Raw genomic sequence first — 17,458 nt, forward strand, 5'->3', positions numbered from 1 at the left:
GCAGTCTGCCACAACCTCCACACTCCCAGTACAGGCAGCAGGGAGTGGGCCACTAGAGAGACTGTGTAAGCGACAGGCCTCAATGTGAGCCATCAAAGCTCCGCCTTGTTTCAGCACCCTAACAGTTGACCACAGATGGACTCAAACTCAAGTAAGGGTTGCTGAAACCCTCTCCCACCTTCCCTCTTCTTACCTAATTTATCTTCTTCTTTTTTCTAGCTTATTTTTCCACTTATAATTTTCCCCCTCATAATCTAAAAGGGATCCCACAGACATGTATGGCTCACATGCTTTTAGGTGCTATCTTGCCATATAATGTCTTGCTTTTCATATAAAAAAGCAGAAACATGCATCTCACGTTCACGTGAGTCATGGAGTCTGTCTCATTCTTCCATAAGATACCACAGCTACTCGCGTGGAGGAAATGGAGCTCTATTCTCCGCATGTTCACAGACCGACCTCTGCTCTCGCTTTGCAATCTTGAGCCGCAGATGCCTTGTGGAGACATCCAGGGCTGCAGGAAATGTTATCAGCACAGAGATGGGAATGTTTTGATCTGGAAGCATCACTCAAGGCTTTTTGCGGTCTTATTCATCCCCCCACCCCCGATTTTCCCTTTTCTTACTGACAGTCTTCAAGACACGCAAATATACCGGATGGCTGTCTGCAGGCGGCTGATGAGGAAAACAACAAAGCTGCACTTACCCAAGTCTGTATAATGTGATTTGCAGAACTGCTTTTGTCCGCCAAAGCACAGCTCGAACTGGGGCTCGTTTGACCTGCGTAAGGTGTGTCCGTTCTCAAGGGCGGCAAAGGCGTCACAAGTGTACCGGTACGTGATGAAGCCGAAATTGTCCCTGGTCAAGAATAGAAAATGACACGTCAGTGTTGCCATGGGGTAACAATGACTCAACAGAGAGGCTCGTCTTAGATGACGATCATGCTATTTATATGCAAAAGCGAATCAATAAAGGTGTATCTTTGGGGCTCTGTGGGTGTAGAGGTAGATGAATCAGGAGATGCTATGCGACTGCAAAAGCTCGGTCTTTGTCACCTTTCTTTAGCAGTTACAGCAGTTACAGCAAAAGATTTTGTCCGACCCAATCAAGAGATTAAGAATGTTCAAAACAAATGACACCCGTCTACCACAGAGGCAAACCCACATGCAGAGAAAATCCTGGAGCCTTACCCATCATCCCTCAAGTTCACTGCACATTCTTCAATTTCGCCAAAGACTTCAAAGCGACGCTTCAACTCTGTCCGGGTGCAGTCGGACCTCAGTCGCCCCACGTACACCACCCGTCTCTCCTCCTGCTCGTTAAGAGGACAGACAGAGCCGGGGAAAGAGATTAAAAGGGGGGAGTCTTTTTTTCCCTTTTCCCCTCTCTTTCTTCACCATGCTTTAATGAATTGGTCTTGATCACTCCTGTGGATACTGCCGCTGACTTTGGGCCTCCTGTTATTGTCTGTTTGTGTTCCACTGTGATTGGTTCAGCTTCCTTCCTCTTATCTGATGGAGTTGCACTTTGAAAGTGCCTTCAATCTACCTTGACACTACAATTCCTCTTTCTCTCTGCAACACATCAACCAAAAGCAGAGAGATTTTTATCAAATGATGCCATGTCTTAAGTTTGGGGCTGCTTCTTCTTTTGTGAAGTTCAAAAATAAAGCTGTGAGGTGTTTCTGCTTTATATCAGAAACGTGTTCTTTTTTTCCAGCAATGGAGCTACAATTCACAGGAAATCTGGTTGCTAAATGAGAGGTTTGTTGATATTAAAAGAACATTCTTACCCAAGCACGAGGAAACATTAAGAGGAGCTGCATTAAGCCACAAGGCAGAAAAACATTGATTTCTATGAACCTCAGAGGACATGAGGGTCATGGTGAAATAATTTAGGAACAGAATGCGCCAGGCTCCAATTATAGCTTTTGAGGAGTTTAATTGCATCTACTAATCATATAATATAGTTGAGTCCTAGGGCTATAGTGTATCACTGGTTTTATTTATTTATTCATTCATTTACTTGCTATTACTGGGGTAAGTCCATTGAGGCCTGTTGCCATTTTGAATGCTGTCTAGAGAATATATGTAAATCAGTTGCCTGATGCTAAACTCAAAGTTCACCTTTGCCCATTTGGCTTATAGCTGGGAACGTACAAATTAACTACAGATTACAGTTAAGCCTTTTCCTCTCTCTTTCATGCTTACATACTGTTTGAGACAAAAAAAAAAATGTTTGCTGAATTAGGAGTTTTGTTGCTGACAGCTGATAAATAGGTGGTCTTTTCTTGATGGCACCCTGAGGGCTGCTTATGTGTGTGTGTGAATGAGTGAAAGAATGAGGCAAAAACAGAGCGAACGACACACAGATACACTTTTACATCCCCGGCCTCCCAAACCTTGTTTGACAGCTTGAGCTTGACTGCTCATACTTGTTTGTCTCTCCCTCTCTGAAAATGTATCTGTGCCAAGCCACCTTTGCATTACTGCATCATTTAATGTGAGCTTTATCAATAGGCGGGAGCTGTGTTGCCCCACTGGAAACCTGAGTAATTTCCCACTGAGACAAGGGAAGTGTAGATAAGGGAGAAATGAGATATTCACTGAATCAGGCCGAATTTTGAAACAGATACAGGGAAAAGGGAAAGATCTCACCAGAACCAGTGGCCATATCCATTTTTTACCCTCCCTTCTTCTTGCTCTGCTAGTTTCTATTTCCCCCTATATTTCAACATTTTACCCCTGTGGTGTGATTAATAACAGTCGACAGTGTTTCCAGACGACAGAGATGTTAAAAATACACAACCCAGAGATAAAGAGGAAGAGCCTGTCGCCTGAATCATTCAGGAACTCACTTTGTATGTATTCTTTCAGCAGAGAGAAGCTCTAGTACATGACATGGGGCTGGAGGCTGCCTCATCCTAAATAATCTGTGTGCGTCTGTGGGAGGTTTCTGTGGGTTGTGCCACAGCAGTGATTACATGTGGTCTTTTATCAGCATTGGCGCAGGAATATTGAGCCAAGTCAAGCATCGAGAAGAAAAATAAATACAGCAATAGAGAAATGCGACTGTAGTTGTGTGAGTTGACTCACTATTGCTTTTTGCCTTTGCTTCTCTCTCTGCTCGGCCCTTTCAAACTCCCGCTTCTCGTAATCCAGGCGGTACTCCTCCCTCTTCAGCCTCTCATGCTGGTACTCCTCATAGCTGTCATACCTGTAGAGGAGAAGATCTGTATCACATCAATCACTGTCCTCCCCCAACCCTTAAATGTACTGTTCCTGTCTATACTTATGAAGAACAATTGCCAGAATCCACCAAGGACCAGTCTACTGATGACTGAGAAGCTCGTTGCAAAGCAAAGAACATGGACGCCTTAATAAGATGTCTTTTCACCATTGCTATGATTGTGAAGCCCGCAGGATAGGCCCGCGGGAGAGCCGGCGAGCAGCACAGTCGGGGAGCCAGGCAGCTGCAACTGTCAGCACAACTTCACATGTCATTACTTTCTGCTTAGTTAGGGCTTCATCAAGAAGGAAAGTGCTACTTTCTCTCCCACCCTAGACTAGCGCAAGACGTGTCCGTTAAGTTTTCCACTGATGAGCGACTCTCGGGCTTGTCGGGTGTCATTAGGCACGTGGGTGCCAAATCAGCTCTGAGCGCTGAGATGGTGTCAGTCTGAGCCAGTACTTTCTCTGCATATGAAATAGTCCCCTCTGCAGTGGCTCATGGAAAACTACAGATGCACCAAGTTGAATATGCATCATTTTGGGGCTGATAGCATCATGAGTGCAGTATGACTGTGCAGCAGTATGACTTGTGGTTCTTTGACACTAGTCCCTCAAAACATAATCAGTTCAACATGTCAGGTGTGAAAAGGAAATCACTGAGAAATCAAATATTTTTGAAGTGGTGAGAGCAAAAATTTCTCTCCACTGCCTTTCCTTTTTTCTTATTTTACTTACGACCTAAAAAATGCTGTCAGGCCATTGCATGAAATAAACATTTGTCCTTACCTGAAGCATACAACTAAACAAAGGTTAACAACGCATAATAAACAGGAGGTTAAATAATTCATCTAAAACAATCACCTTGGCCTGCGGCTAAGAGGAGATCGAGTCTGAGGGTGGGGGCTCTTGTGGGTTCTGGAGCGAAAAGCATTCAAATCTGTGCTGTGACGAGACCTGGAGGAAAAACAAACAATAAAAAAGTTTAATATTTTAGCAGCACAGAGGAATACTGTTAATCTTTTCTCAATTAGAAAAAAATCCAGCTATATACTGCTGACTTCTTCTAAAGTTTTTGACACATTGATTGTTTTGTTCGTTCCACTAAGAGCCATATTTACGTTTTTGCTATACAAAAGATACAATAAGATTTCATCAAGTGGTTTAATTCCACGCTAACATTTTCCTCATCTAAGTCAAGACTACAGCAACTGTTTTCAGTTCATTGCTATATTTCTTCCTTTTTTTTACACACCTGACCTGGCTTAAGCATGTTCCTACTATCTATGTTGTATGAAGAAGCGGTCAATAGTTAAAGCCCTGGTGGCCTGACTGTAGCGCTTGTACCCCTGCACTCCTTGAACTTCTGATGCTCAATTATTGAAGTGTTTCTGAAGAAGGAAGACCTGAATAATGAAAGGAGAGAAGTTTGGAAGCTCAGTGAAGCAAAGGAATGCCAGTTTAGAAAGATCGCAGATTGTATACTATATAAAGTTTAAATAGGGACCCATGCTATTCAGCATTATTCAGCTGAAGGTCTGCTTTCTTTCTTGGAAAATCCATTCCCTGTCTGGTGTTTTCAAAAAGCATGTCGGTGTCAGATTTTGACCGAGTGCCTTGAGAATATAACTGTATAATTTGTGAAAAGCCAAAGTTGGTGTAGAGTAAAGAGGAAGGGTCTGAACGACATGAAGTGATTCTATTGGCTGCGTGGAGTAAACTGACCTTTCAGTAATCATGGAAACAGAGTGAATCACTGCACTGGAGTCCTACTCTGTGAGGCACTCAATGAACTCCTACTGACAAACAGAATTTATTCACATCATTGTCAGTAACTAGTGTCTGAGTCTGTTCTTCAACCACTCCCCAAAAAACCAACACAAAAACAACAGAAACTCCCTCGGCTCTGATCAAAGGGAAGCATGGGAAATGTAGTTCTCATAGAGGGCTATGATGATAGGATTCTTTTTTGAGAGGGGTTTTGCGACTACATTCCCACAGACTGATTTGGCTTTCATCTCCAGGGATGTAAAAGAGGAGGGTTTGCCACTCAGTAAAAACAACAGCTGCCGCTTAAAACAATATCCCCGGCATCAAAAAGAAAGAAAAAAAATCCGGAGCATGCAAGGGAGCAAGTGAAGAGGGATTGTTAGAGAGGCACTCAAATAAAACTCCCTGCCTAGAGATGAAAACTCACTGTTCAAAAGTCCAGTGCCTCTGGCACCTTTCATGTTCTGATATTTTTTCTTTTTTGTTCATCTTTTGTTGGTTTAGGTAGCCCAAACCTTTGAGCCAATCCTCTCCCTGTTGTCAGATCGGAACTAAGTGTCACCCACTTGAATGGATTAATATGGTTAGTAGAACAACTGCAGACAATATGGTTAGTATCAATTCCAGTATAAAATCAAAGGAGGTCAAAAACACGATATGCTAAAAAAACTGAGTTGAAGTCTCTTGGAACTGGTGTTTTAAATGTTTTGTCTGTAATATATCACCAGTGGGTTGGGTGTGTGTCATAAAAACATATAGTTGTGTACAGGGTGTTGATAATAGTTGGAAAGGTGTGTGTGTGTGTGTGGTTGTGGAAGGTTCTGATATGATACAACCATCCAATAAGGAGATTATACATTCTATTTAGGAGTCTTTAAGGTCTATCCTGTCTCACACCAGCTCTCGTGACTGATCAGGTCTGTATTAGATTCCTAAGCTGGAACTCCTGCCAGACATTTTTAAAATGCAAGTTTGGGAAGCAGCCAAGATACACGTGTGTGGGGGGTGTTGTTTTTCTGTTTTTTTGGGCATCTGAAAACCAGCAGCCCACAATACTTGTGGAGTCTGACAACTCTGTGGGGACCAATATATATTGTATCCCACCAGTTTAAAAGGCTATTTAAAGATCAAAACTTGGACAATACATTATGTCAATGTAGTGTGCTAAGAAAGACACAAAATAAAGCATGTTTACGTGAGATACACCATACATGAAAATAGATAACTCACCAGGATGAGGGACGTCTGTCAGGTGAGCTGGACAGAGAGCGCCTTCGGTATCGTGACGAGGAACTGCGGGAGCCAGAGTGGGAACGAGAACGGGAGCGGGACCCACTGCTGGTCCAGCAAAAAGGTCTGCTGGGTGACAGGAGAAGGGAGGAAGGTGGGGAGACGGAGCCTCGTGAAGGTGAGCAGCTGGATGGTGGGGAACTGGAGGGAGAGCAGGGAGAGCAGTCAAAGAGTAGGTCCAGAGGGGTGCCCTCCCATGGATAGACAAAGCGACTCTCTCGTCCTTCGACCAGCTCTAGCTCATCGTGGAAGGGTAGAAACCCCGGGTGCAGGTAGCTGGAGCCAGGCAGCCTCTGAGAGTAATAGTTATTCTCTCCCTTCTCAAGGGATTCAGGAGCTGTAGCCTTGTTTGGTTTGCTGCTTGGTTCTCTCTCCTGACCACCCTGGCTATAGAGGGCTCGTAGAGGGTGGCCAAAGTGCTTGTTGAGTTCTGCTCTGATTTCCTGATCGCCCAGGGGCTTCCGGCTGGTAGCAGAAAGTTGCGGTTGGTCCCTAACAGTAGTGGCCCCTTGTGTGGGGATCTGAGTGGTTTGTGTCAGGGTCTGCTCTCCGAAGCCCCTGACATGGCCTGCTACTTCGTTCACGGAGGCAAAATTTGGCTGGTTAGCCAAAGGGCCAGGTGAAGGTGATGATGGAGAATAAAATGATGAAGATGTTGGTATGGCTGAGTCCTTACATTCAACTTGCCCATTCTCCACTTTGCCAGCACTGGGTAAGGGAGCAGCAGTAGCACCTAGGGTGAGTGTCATTTCCACAGCTGTAGTCATGGTCATAACCTTCTTAGTACATGCTGATGCCTGGCAATAGTCATGGTCACTGTGACCACGGGAAGTGGCTCGCTTATTGTTGCAAGTGCTGTGATGCTCCTCAAAGTCGCCCCCCACCCCATGTTGAGTGACGACACGAGGGAGGGTGCTGGATGCTTTGCTCAGGTGCGCATAAAGCTCAGTTTGTTCAGGACCCTTCCTGGTAGGGCCCCCGGCTGAGGCACCTGGGGCTGGGGCCAGAGGGCCGGCACCCAACTCACTCAGCCTGGCTCTTTTGCATGTCAAGGCTGAGGAGGAACATGGGGACAACTTGGTTTTGAGAGATGCTTTGAAAAGATTCTCTTGACTGGCTTTGTGTGGGGGCGTGGTAGGTGGTGTCAGACCTGCACAGGGAGGAAGAGACAGAGGTTGGGTGAGAGCCATAAATGGAAATAGAATCATAATGCAACCCTCCCCAAGTACCCCCCTCTCCTTTCTCCACTCACTCATCTATAAACTTCCAGGTCAGTTTATGGACAGTGGACACGGATACAGGCCTGATTAAAATATTCACTTTCACTTGGCCTAATCCGATTTTATTGCAATCTTGACAGATTAATGTAATGCTTGGTGTAACTTAATATAGCAGTGCTGTAATATGGATGACTTGCCATTCTCCTCCTCCTGACCTTGAAAAGATCCATTAAAAAAAAAAAAACACACACACAACACATCCCTTCAAGGGATGAACATAATGCATTTCATGGGGGGGGGTAAATGTATCATATCTCTACCTGCCTCTGTCCCTGACAGGAGCGAGTTCTAGGGGGCTTTGTCATTGTTTTAAAAGAGCAATCACTAACATGATGTTATGCATGTTTTGAGATTATGCAGCAACATCTGTAGTTTCAGTTGGAGGATGCTAAGCATCATGTATATTTTGGCATGCCTAATGAGGTTACCGTGGAATGATGTCGGCTATGTCATGGAAGCATAGGAAGAACTGGTGATTGGGCTGACACTCTTCTCAGATGGCATGTCCCTACTGCTTGTGCCCCCCATCCCTCCATCTCCTCCCTTGCCTCCTACAGATTTATAACCAGACAGATGGCAGTTATATGGGAAGTCCTGAGATGAGCCCACTTTATAGCATTGTTAATGCACTCACACAAACAGCCGCCGCCATTACTCTCATTCTCCCTTCCCTCATCTTCTTTAGTCTCCTTCTTTCTTTAGTTTAGCCTTGTGTTGTACTCTTTTCTCTTTTCGTGTGTCTGCTATCTTCCCTGGATCAATCTCCATTTCCCCTTTTCTGTTGCTCTCATCTCTTCCTGTTTTTTCTTACACACAAACAAATGTGCCCACACACAGAGGCACACTTGTCACTAACAGTCTCTCACTGGAGTCAAACTCAGGCACTTTGAAACACCTACGCTCTCCCCTCTTCTTTGCCATTCTTATAATGCACATCATTCTTCCGTTGCCAGTGAATTGCACCAAATGACAGCTATTAGTATCAAATCCAGTGTTAGAATATGCACCAGAGACGGCTTGGCAAAGGGATTGTGGGAGCCTGATATATAAATGTGTACGTTTCAGAAATAACTTGCTGTGTTTGGGATGCATGAGCCAAAGGGTTATCATCATACTTATTATCGAGATGTGACTGCAAGCATCCTTTTTTCACACCCTTTTCTCCCCTCCCTCGCTTTATTCTCCCAGAGCTGATGGAGAGACTGTATATTTGCATTATGCCAATTAAAAAACGAGGCAGGAGAAGGGGAGAGCGGATGTTAGACAATGCCTGAAAAACTTCTGTTTCACCAATGAAGCGCCATCTGTCCAAAACAATTGGCGCATGGGATCATAAACTAGGAGCCATTAGCAGAGCGGGTGAAATAAATCAGAGTTAGATAAATATGTGCCTCTCAGTCAAACTTGCTGCTGATGGATGATCTGCAGACACAAACACCACTCATGCAGACACTGGCAAGAAAGCGATAGAACAAGTGAGGAAAAAAAACAGGAGGGTTTTATAATCTTTTTTTTCTTCTCGTCCAGCTGTAAATCATGAGGAGACCACGGAGCGAATAACAACTCCCGGCTTAAAGAGTTGATCCGGCAGTAAGCTATGCAAATAGTAACACACAGACCACCTCTGTGTCATGAGATACAGTAATTAAAGACAACACAGCAGCACAGGGTAAATCTATTAGCTTGGCAGAGATTAGGCCTGAACAGTCACATCCCAAGGGGGGCTGGCTGCCTTTTGTAGCCTTTACCGTACCTCTCTGAGAAGGGTCAAACAAACATGCAGGCAACAAACAGTGCTTTTATTTACTATTAGGCATAATTTGGAAAGTTACAAAATGTATAGCTGACAATTAACCTGACAATTTAATCTATCTTTCTACCAGTGGCTACTACAACTCATCATAAAATAATAAAATATATTACAAGCAACAATTCACAGATAACACCATCACCGTGTGGTTGTTCTGCCATAAAGGTGGAACTGCCCATTCAGCTTACTTCCATTTGATTATCAGTACTGTTATCTCGATTGTGGTGGAATGTTACTCTAAATCAGCAAAAAGACATGTATTAGCTTAAGCCTGTGCTTGCTGGGATCTATATCCAAATATCTAATACGGCATGAGCCTTAAAAACTAATCTCTTACTACGAACGGGTCTCAGCTCTTTATGGACTAATGACTTTCCTGCTAATATTCAATCTTAAATTTTTCCAAGATGGAGAAGTCAGCTGAAGGGCTTTGTTTGACCATGCTTGTAAAATGGACGTGGTGGAACAGAACGAACACACAGATTTGGCCACAGGTCAATAGACTCGCCCACGTGCAGTAAAACAGGAGGAAATATTAACTGTGCTTAATTGCCCCAGAGCTTAAGGAGCACTGCTTTGTCCCGCCTTTAGGTCCCAACAGGCATCCCATTTGACCCTGAAAGCTTATCACCACAAAAGGGTTAAACAACACTTCAGACCAAGTCAGAAGGACAAAGGGATACCACTTGAGGTTTGAATTTCTTTACCCCATAAATAGAAGTCGCAAGAGACAGACAAGTACGAGAAAAAAATTCCACTGCTGGTAAATGAATACCAAAAAAGGGCTAGTGTTAGAGGCGCAAGGGCAGTCATTTTATTTCTATTGACCTTAGATGATTGAGCTTAAATAAATGTGTGGTACTTAAGTTAATTACCTCTAATATTGCTGCTTTTGCTGACATTCTCTTCACTTTTTTCTCTTATTGACCACTTGCATATAGCATGCTTCTAAATTCATTCTCAAAAAACTGAAATTGTCAATAATAATGGAGAGATGTTCCAACGCTGTCATAATCTCAAAAAGAAGGTCTAACATTGGACGCGACTCCCAAATCAGGTGATCTCACTGTCTGCATGAAAAAATGTAATTGCAAAAACAATTAAAGCAATACCACTTCCATTTCAATTTCCCTTTGATGTGTGGGCAAAATAAGCAGTCTGTCAGAGAGCATGAGGATTTGATAGAGAAATGTCAACTCTTCAGTCACAAAGAACGGGGGACTGATGGGAGGATTTTACTATTCAACCCTGAAGAGATTGTACAGCCTAATCAATACTCCGGCACATAAAAGTGATCTCCTATGCCTTCACCTTGAACTCTGAACTGTGACAGAGCTATCAAAATGCCGGAGAAGTCAACATTAACCCACAGCAAGCTGCAACACACAAGTAATAACTGATAGTATTAGTGGTTTGTATTATGACAAATTATATTCTATGACGATTGGAGAAGTGTGCTCACCTGGGGTTCCAGCAATCTCCACACTTAATGTGCGTTCAATGGTTTTGTTCTCAAACGGTGATCCCTTGTGGTCACTAGAAGACAAAAGAAAAAAAAAACAAAATCTTACCTTTCAGAAAAAAGTCTTGAAAAGTTTTTGTGATATAAGAAATGGAAATGAGTCACAAAAATGCCTCACAACTTGGATTTTAGTCTATATAGTTTTTTGGCTTTGTCATTTGCTGTAGTTTGCTGCTGATTTTTTTTTTTTTTTTTGCCTATAATGACGTGGAAAAACTTCTCACACTTACTTTGGAGACTCTGGGGTCAAAGGAAGTGGCAAGGTGGTTGGTTTGGCTGCAGAACACAGAGGAGCATGGGTAATTATTGACCTAAGTATGACACTCATGCAGAAGAGAAAAGGTCCACATCTGCAACATTTAAACTCAAATTGGCTGAACAAACGCATTTAAAACTACAAAAAAACCCATCCCTGGTTAGAAAGCCATACTATGGACTCTAATGTACAATGTATATTTTTCAAATTGACCCCATTTTTAACAATTGACTTTCTTAGAATATAATGTTTACTCTGTGAGGCAAGATGAAGTGATGGTTTCAGAGGTGTCTACACACAGACAGACTGCGTTCAGGACAACTGACAGATTGTAATGGAATAAAAACATACAGAGACAATGCCACAAACAAGACATATGATAGTGGGTGAGCCCCTCGCTAGACAATAAAGTCATAACCACATGCACCAACAGCAGAGGAGGGGGAAAAAAGAAGGAAGAAAGGAGAGTCAAGGAAGCTTGTGCAGTTGCCCGAGGCTCTGGCCGACTTGTGCTCCAGCGAATGTGGCTTTGGTAGCACGATGCTAAAGAGCAGCACCCGGGCTCTGAGTCTAAATGTACTTATTCAGCACACTCAGCTCAATCAGCCAAAAATGGTTCAGGAATCAACTTTGTGAATGCAAGGTGTATTGTAGCAAGACAAGGCTCACCCCTTTTCCCATCCCCTCCTTTTTAAAAAGAAATGTAATGTCTTGAATTTGAAAAGAAATGCCTCTGGGACTAGCGAAAAGCATTGGCGAGCAGGCTTTTTGCAGTCATTGGTGTTTATGTCCTCAGAATGACTGTTAGATTCAAATTAGAATACAGGTTAGTAGTGAAATCAAACTCGGAAGTGGTTAGAGCAGGAGAGGGAGAAGAGAGAGCAGAGATAAGGCCAGTGGGGGGGATGCAGTCATGATTACCTAACAACAGGTGGCCCTGGTCATCGGGGTGCTCGCTGAGTGCCTGCCTGTGTGGGTGCCCTTGCCCTTGTATGATGCAGGGAAGGGTGGGCTCTGCAATGCTAGTATCTGGGATGAGCGGGCTTGGTGGGCCCTGTGAGAGCACCGCTGCAGGGCTGCCCATGACATGGACATCATCATCATCAACACCATCATCATCATGTTCAACATCCTCCCCATGGCCCCCCTGGTTTGGCCACCCCAGCTCTAGTCCAAAGCCCATGTCTAGCCCTGGATCTAGCTGGCTAACCCAACTCTCTAGGTCTAAGGATAAAGGTGACAACAGGAGCCCTGAGTTGGGCTCTTCAACCAGGCTTGATTCCTGCTTTCTATGATCAGTGGTCCTTCTGACCGCCTCCTCTCCCAACTTAGAACAAACTTGGGCTGAGCTCTTAGACCTCTTCCCTGCCGATCTGCTTTTAGTGCTTTGTAAAGGGATAATTGTGGGTGGGGGTAGGTTGGCTGGAAATTGAGTAGGCCTCTGCTTGGAGGTGAGCAGTTGGCTAAGTAAAGGGTGCCCCGGCTTCTCGTCTCTTTTCTTTATTGTCACTGTGATGTGCTTGTGAGGTGCACGGCTGGCACCGCTACTGTTACTACGGCCTTGCCTGCCAAAGCCCTCACTAGCCTGAGTGGCGCCTGCAGCCTCTCGGCAATGCTCACAGCTGTGACTCACCTCTCGGGGAGGGAGGGAATAAGAATGCATATACCTAATAAACCTAGCGGCGGCCAGGCGGCCCACGTCGCCTGGCGGCCTTCCTTCTTCACTGGGCGGCCTGTGCTCCAGTTTGGGGCGGGCATGGCCGCAGGTGTAGGTTCTGTGGCCAACAGGGATAGAGGCACCCTCCGAGTCCTCAACCCCATCATCGTGAGTGCAACGCTGCCACTTCCCAGCCCCAACACCAGCCATACTACAGTCGCCTGCAGCCCGGCTCTCACCTCGCTGGTGATGCTGCTGTGGTGGCTGCTGCTGTTGAGATGGCACAGCTGACTTCTTCTTGGATGTGGTGGAGGAAGAGGAGGAAGAGGTGGAGGACAGGGAGGAGAACGAGGATGTGGAAGATGAGGATGGCGACGAGGAGGAGGAGGAGGCACCGAGACCCAGGCCACTCTTCTCTCTGCTGCTGGCACCCCCCCAAGCGCTCTTAGCTTCGCTGGCTTTGGTGTGGAGCAGGATGTCATCGGTGGCTGTTAGGTATTTCAGCAGTTCAGTGCAAGGCCGCCTCACCGGGCGGTTCTGTTGGCTGGAGCCCCCTCTTGCTTTGCCGTTCCAGGGGCTCTCCGTCTGTACAACAATAAGAAACAGACAATTGCTAAGTTTTCTTGAGATTAAAATTCATACTCACTGTTTTTACAACAGCATAGCTGATCCAATTGTGAGAAATGATGAGCACTCCAAGACAAAAAAACATAAAAGTAGACAAAAGATGGCAGAGAGAGGCTGAGAGAGTGACTCAAACAGCCTGAGCAGAGTAGTCGCCCAAGTGTCTGGGAGGCAATGGTGGGAGTGCCGTCCGCCCATCATCTTAATTGCGTGGCCCCCCAAGCACCATCGCGCCACTCTGTACGCGCACCGTGTCCTCCGGGAGTCCTCATTCGCTCTGCTCCAGAAATGGATGACTCAAAGGCACGGTATGAAAATAGACTCAGTGAGGAAGGTTGACGCACTGAATGTGCATGGTACGCGGAGCACACATAAATCTGTCTGTGCTGTGTTTACCGCACAATATGAGCAGATACAGATGCTTTTTACATTTAGCAGATTGTAAGCACTCAGTAAAGCATAACAAATGGAGATTTCAGACATTTCTGCGAAGCAAGAGCAAACAAGTGCGATATGTTATATATGACAGTGTACACACACTGTGATGCAGTCTGACATGAAAATGAAATCACATATTCAATTTATTCATATTTACAAACTTTATGATACTTTTACTGACTAAAATCATATGTTAATCAACCCAACCCCTCCAGAAAACATTTTTTAGAGCATCTAATGAGAACATCAAGTGTGATATTTTGATCTTGGTATCTCAAGGCATCAATCTCACTGCAAAGGCGTCTGTCGTTATTTATTTATTTCTTTTTTTCCAACAGGCACCATACCAAGGCGTATAAGTGTTGGAGCTAATGAGACAACAGTGCCGATGCTTCGCCTGGAAAGCCCTACAGCAATCAGCCTGTTTTCATTACAAGACAGCCTCCTGGGATAGTAGACTGCTAAAGCAGTATTCTAACATCTTCTAAAGGTGGCCACCAAAAAAGAAAAAGAAAAAAAGTGATAAGGAGTGAAGGAGAGAAAGAAAACAAGGCAGAACAGGAGCAGCAAGTGAAAGATGAAGAAATTGACTTAAGTGGCAAGGCAATGCATGTATTCCGTGTGTAGTCTGCATGTATGTGTGTGTCCCTACCTTGACGACGGCAGGTGGTGGTCTGATCCGGTGGTTGCTGCTGGCTGCATGGTTCTGTGCCTTGCCACCTGTGTATTGATTATAGCTGAGCTGGGAGTTTGCAGGTGCCAGAAGGAGCTTCTTCAGCTGCAAATGGACCCAAACAGGACCAGAAAGATGGGAGAAAGAGAGAGAAGCATTGGGTTATGCAAATGTACATTTTCTTTCAATTACACTGTCATTTATAAATGTGACTTATAAAATGAATAATATTAGTAAGTAGACTACTACTACAGTTACACTAACAGTTTATAGCAGACATGACAAAAACAAAGTTTCACTTCTTGCACAGGTGTTTCTGTGTACACACCACCAGGCTTCTCTAATGTGATTGAATAAACACATTCAGGCATTTTGCTAAAGGTCATTTGGATAGGGACCGGCATGGAATAAAACGGACTATAACATAGAATAACATAACATTTTTGGTCAAAGCATAAAAGATGGAGAAATACCTAGATGGTAAAGTCACGAGTACAAATAACAGCACGAACAGCATAACAGCAATATAAGCTGAGACCCACAGACAGGAGATGAGATGGTACGACTTGTGTTTTCCCTTTACTTTAATAGTGTATGAGCTTCAATTTAGGATCTGTGACAGTGTGTTAACCACAGCTAGTCCCGCCACAGTGTTCATATATTTGAATTGCCACCACAATTGCACTATTAACTAATTAGCACTGAGCAGTAAGTACACTTATCAATTTTCCTTTTTTCTTGTATCTGCATATCTACTTGCGTGAACACATTGTGACAAATATGTAGCACGATACGGGCAAACAGAAGTTTAACACACAAATCACCATATTTGGTGTCAAATCGTGTTGAAGCCTTATCTAGAGTTTGCTGTGGGCTTGCAAAAAAAAAAAGCAACAGTGCGTGCATATTTGGAGGTCATGTCATGGGAGGAGTGTGTCTTTTGACTCTAGAGTGCATAGAGGAAGAGCTGTTGGTGTTACCAAGGAAGGCTCCTCAGGCTCTGGGGTGCGTGGTGAGCCGTCAGGAGAGGAGGGACAGCTCCGGTCACTGGCATTGGTCACGTCCCCATCTGCCAGGGCCTCAAACGAAGGCAATCCGTCCTCATCCACCGGGATGTTGTCCAGGGTCTCTGTAAGCACTGCCAGCAAGTTGGCCTCATTTTCTTCATCTATCTTCTTAGGAGGGGGGAAAGGAGGAAGACAGAGAAAGATAGAAAGATGGGAGAAATAGGGCATTTTAGTGAAGAGAAGTAGAATCTATTCTTTATTCAGGGGGGTAAAGGTAGCTTTTGGGTACATGCAGGCTTTCATTGTCACTATAATGGGGAGGTTTTTGCTCTTTTTCTACTTCAGAGTCCAGTTTATTCTGGCAGCCCTCAGAAAACAAAATTCTCCTTATGTGCATGTGAGTCAAGCTTGTCACTCATATTTTAAGCATGCAGCTTACTGGACCAAAATAACATCTCCAACAAGAAATCCATTACCAGGACTGACAAGTAGCAAGGAAGGCAGACGGAGATGAACTGGTTGAAATAAACAGTGGGCAGAAGTTGTCTCTCCTCTCTCTTCACCCACAGAATTGCGAGAAGATTGGATTGCCGCCAAGATGATTGCAAGCAGCCCTCAGATAAGGAGAATTACAACCCACTAATGCTTAATAAATGTGATATATTTAAAAAGTTGGTGTGACGGCTGATATTTAAAACTTATTCCTGCCGCACAGCCACATTCATAGCCATACCATGTGCCATGTGCTCGCTACAGCTGGCTGTTTTATGGTTGAAATTATAACTGACTGCATATGAAACAAAGAGCAATAAATATGAAGAGACAGATTTTGAGGGAAAGATGTAAAATGGGAGGTTGACGGGGGATATTGATTATGCATGTGTGTACAGAAAAAAAAAACAACAAAAGAGAATGTATAAAGATTGATATTAAGAGTGAGATCAGTGCTGCATGCTTGACAGTGGGGTGTGTGCGCGTTTGTATATGTGCATGGCTGTGTCTTTTTGCACTGACTACTGACAACAGGAAGTGCAAGTTCCAGGGCCATAAAAGCCCAGGGGACTTCAAGACAGCGGAAAGATAAACAGTATTTTCGCCCTGGGATGTTCTGCGGCCAGCCCAACAAGAACAAATCCCTTTATACACACGGCAGGATTATCATCACTTGGTGACGGTGTGTGGCCATCATTATGCCATGGGGGGGGGGGACCAACATCTCAGACACCAGCACTATACTGATGAAGAGTCAGAATCCCACATGTGCACCCACTTGCATCTGTCTACCCCACTGGTTTTATACAATTACAGACCCACCACGGATGGCATTTTCTTCTCTTTTTTTTCTTCTTGAGAATCTGTGTATTTATCAATGAGATAGCAGACATTTTAATCCTTCCTCCAATTTTCATTTATAGATGACACAGATATCTTGGCCAGTCAGTAAGTGAGCTAACAGTGAGGAAAATGTTAATCTAATGCTCACCGAGTAGATTTTCTCTAAACAACAGACATTCAGTCATTATTTAAAAAATAAAAGATAAAGAGTGCATATTTCACAGAGATAACACGATGTACACCGGGGCCATGCCGTATTGCCAAACAAATGCCTTGCAGGAAATTGTTCTGTATGAGGTGGCATGCTGTTTAATTACTTGCAGGAAGATTCAAAATCCACTGTGCTGGAACTTAGTGCTATTGAAAGGCTCACCATTTCACAGCTTCCCAAATCATTACCTGATCACTAAGTGGGTTGGTATTAACTGCTGATAAAGCTGGAGTGTTGGCTTAGCCCAAATATATATCCTCACATGAAAAATTTTAGTTTGGCATAATTTTAGATGATCACAAACAGGTCTTTAATGAGCTGGCCACCCGTTTGGGTCCATACATTTTGGTGGAGCTTTG

General features: G+C 44.2%; 1 protein-coding gene across 4 annotated transcripts in view; it reads right to left on the reverse strand.

Annotated features, from left to right (window-relative positions):
* Positions 1 to 17,458, reverse strand: part of ppargc1a (peroxisome proliferator-activated receptor gamma, coactivator 1 alpha) — a 37,711-nt gene that overhangs the window by 6,048 nt on the left and 14,205 nt on the right. The window contains exons 3-12 of one of the 4 annotated variants that reach the window (XM_072376971.1): positions 15,527 to 15,718; positions 14,526 to 14,651; positions 13,051 to 13,396; positions 11,129 to 11,174; positions 10,839 to 10,912; positions 6,227 to 7,436; positions 4,091 to 4,183; positions 3,095 to 3,215; positions 1,190 to 1,311; positions 706 to 857 (exon numbers count right to left, since the gene is read on the reverse strand). In XM_072376971.1, the coding sequence (XP_072233072.1) occupies positions 706 to 857; positions 1,190 to 1,311; positions 3,095 to 3,215; positions 4,091 to 4,183; positions 6,227 to 7,436; positions 10,839 to 10,912; positions 11,129 to 11,174; positions 13,051 to 13,396; positions 14,526 to 14,651; positions 15,527 to 15,718 (2,482 nt within the window). Of the gene's footprint in view, positions 1 to 705; positions 858 to 1,189; positions 1,312 to 3,094; positions 3,216 to 4,090; positions 4,184 to 6,226; positions 7,437 to 10,838; positions 10,913 to 11,128; positions 11,175 to 12,075; positions 13,397 to 14,525; positions 14,652 to 15,526; positions 15,722 to 17,458 lie in introns of all 4 variants that reach the window. The other 3 variants (XM_072376969.1, XM_072376970.1, XM_072376968.1) reach the window with 3 other exon arrangements.

The sequence above is a fragment of the Leuresthes tenuis genome, unplaced genomic scaffold (genome assembly GCF_036924035.1).
Source record: "Leuresthes tenuis unplaced genomic scaffold, fLeuTen1.0.hap1 SCAF_22, whole genome shotgun sequence".
Lineage (NCBI taxonomy): Eukaryota > Metazoa > Chordata > Actinopteri > Atheriniformes > Atherinopsidae > Leuresthes > Leuresthes tenuis.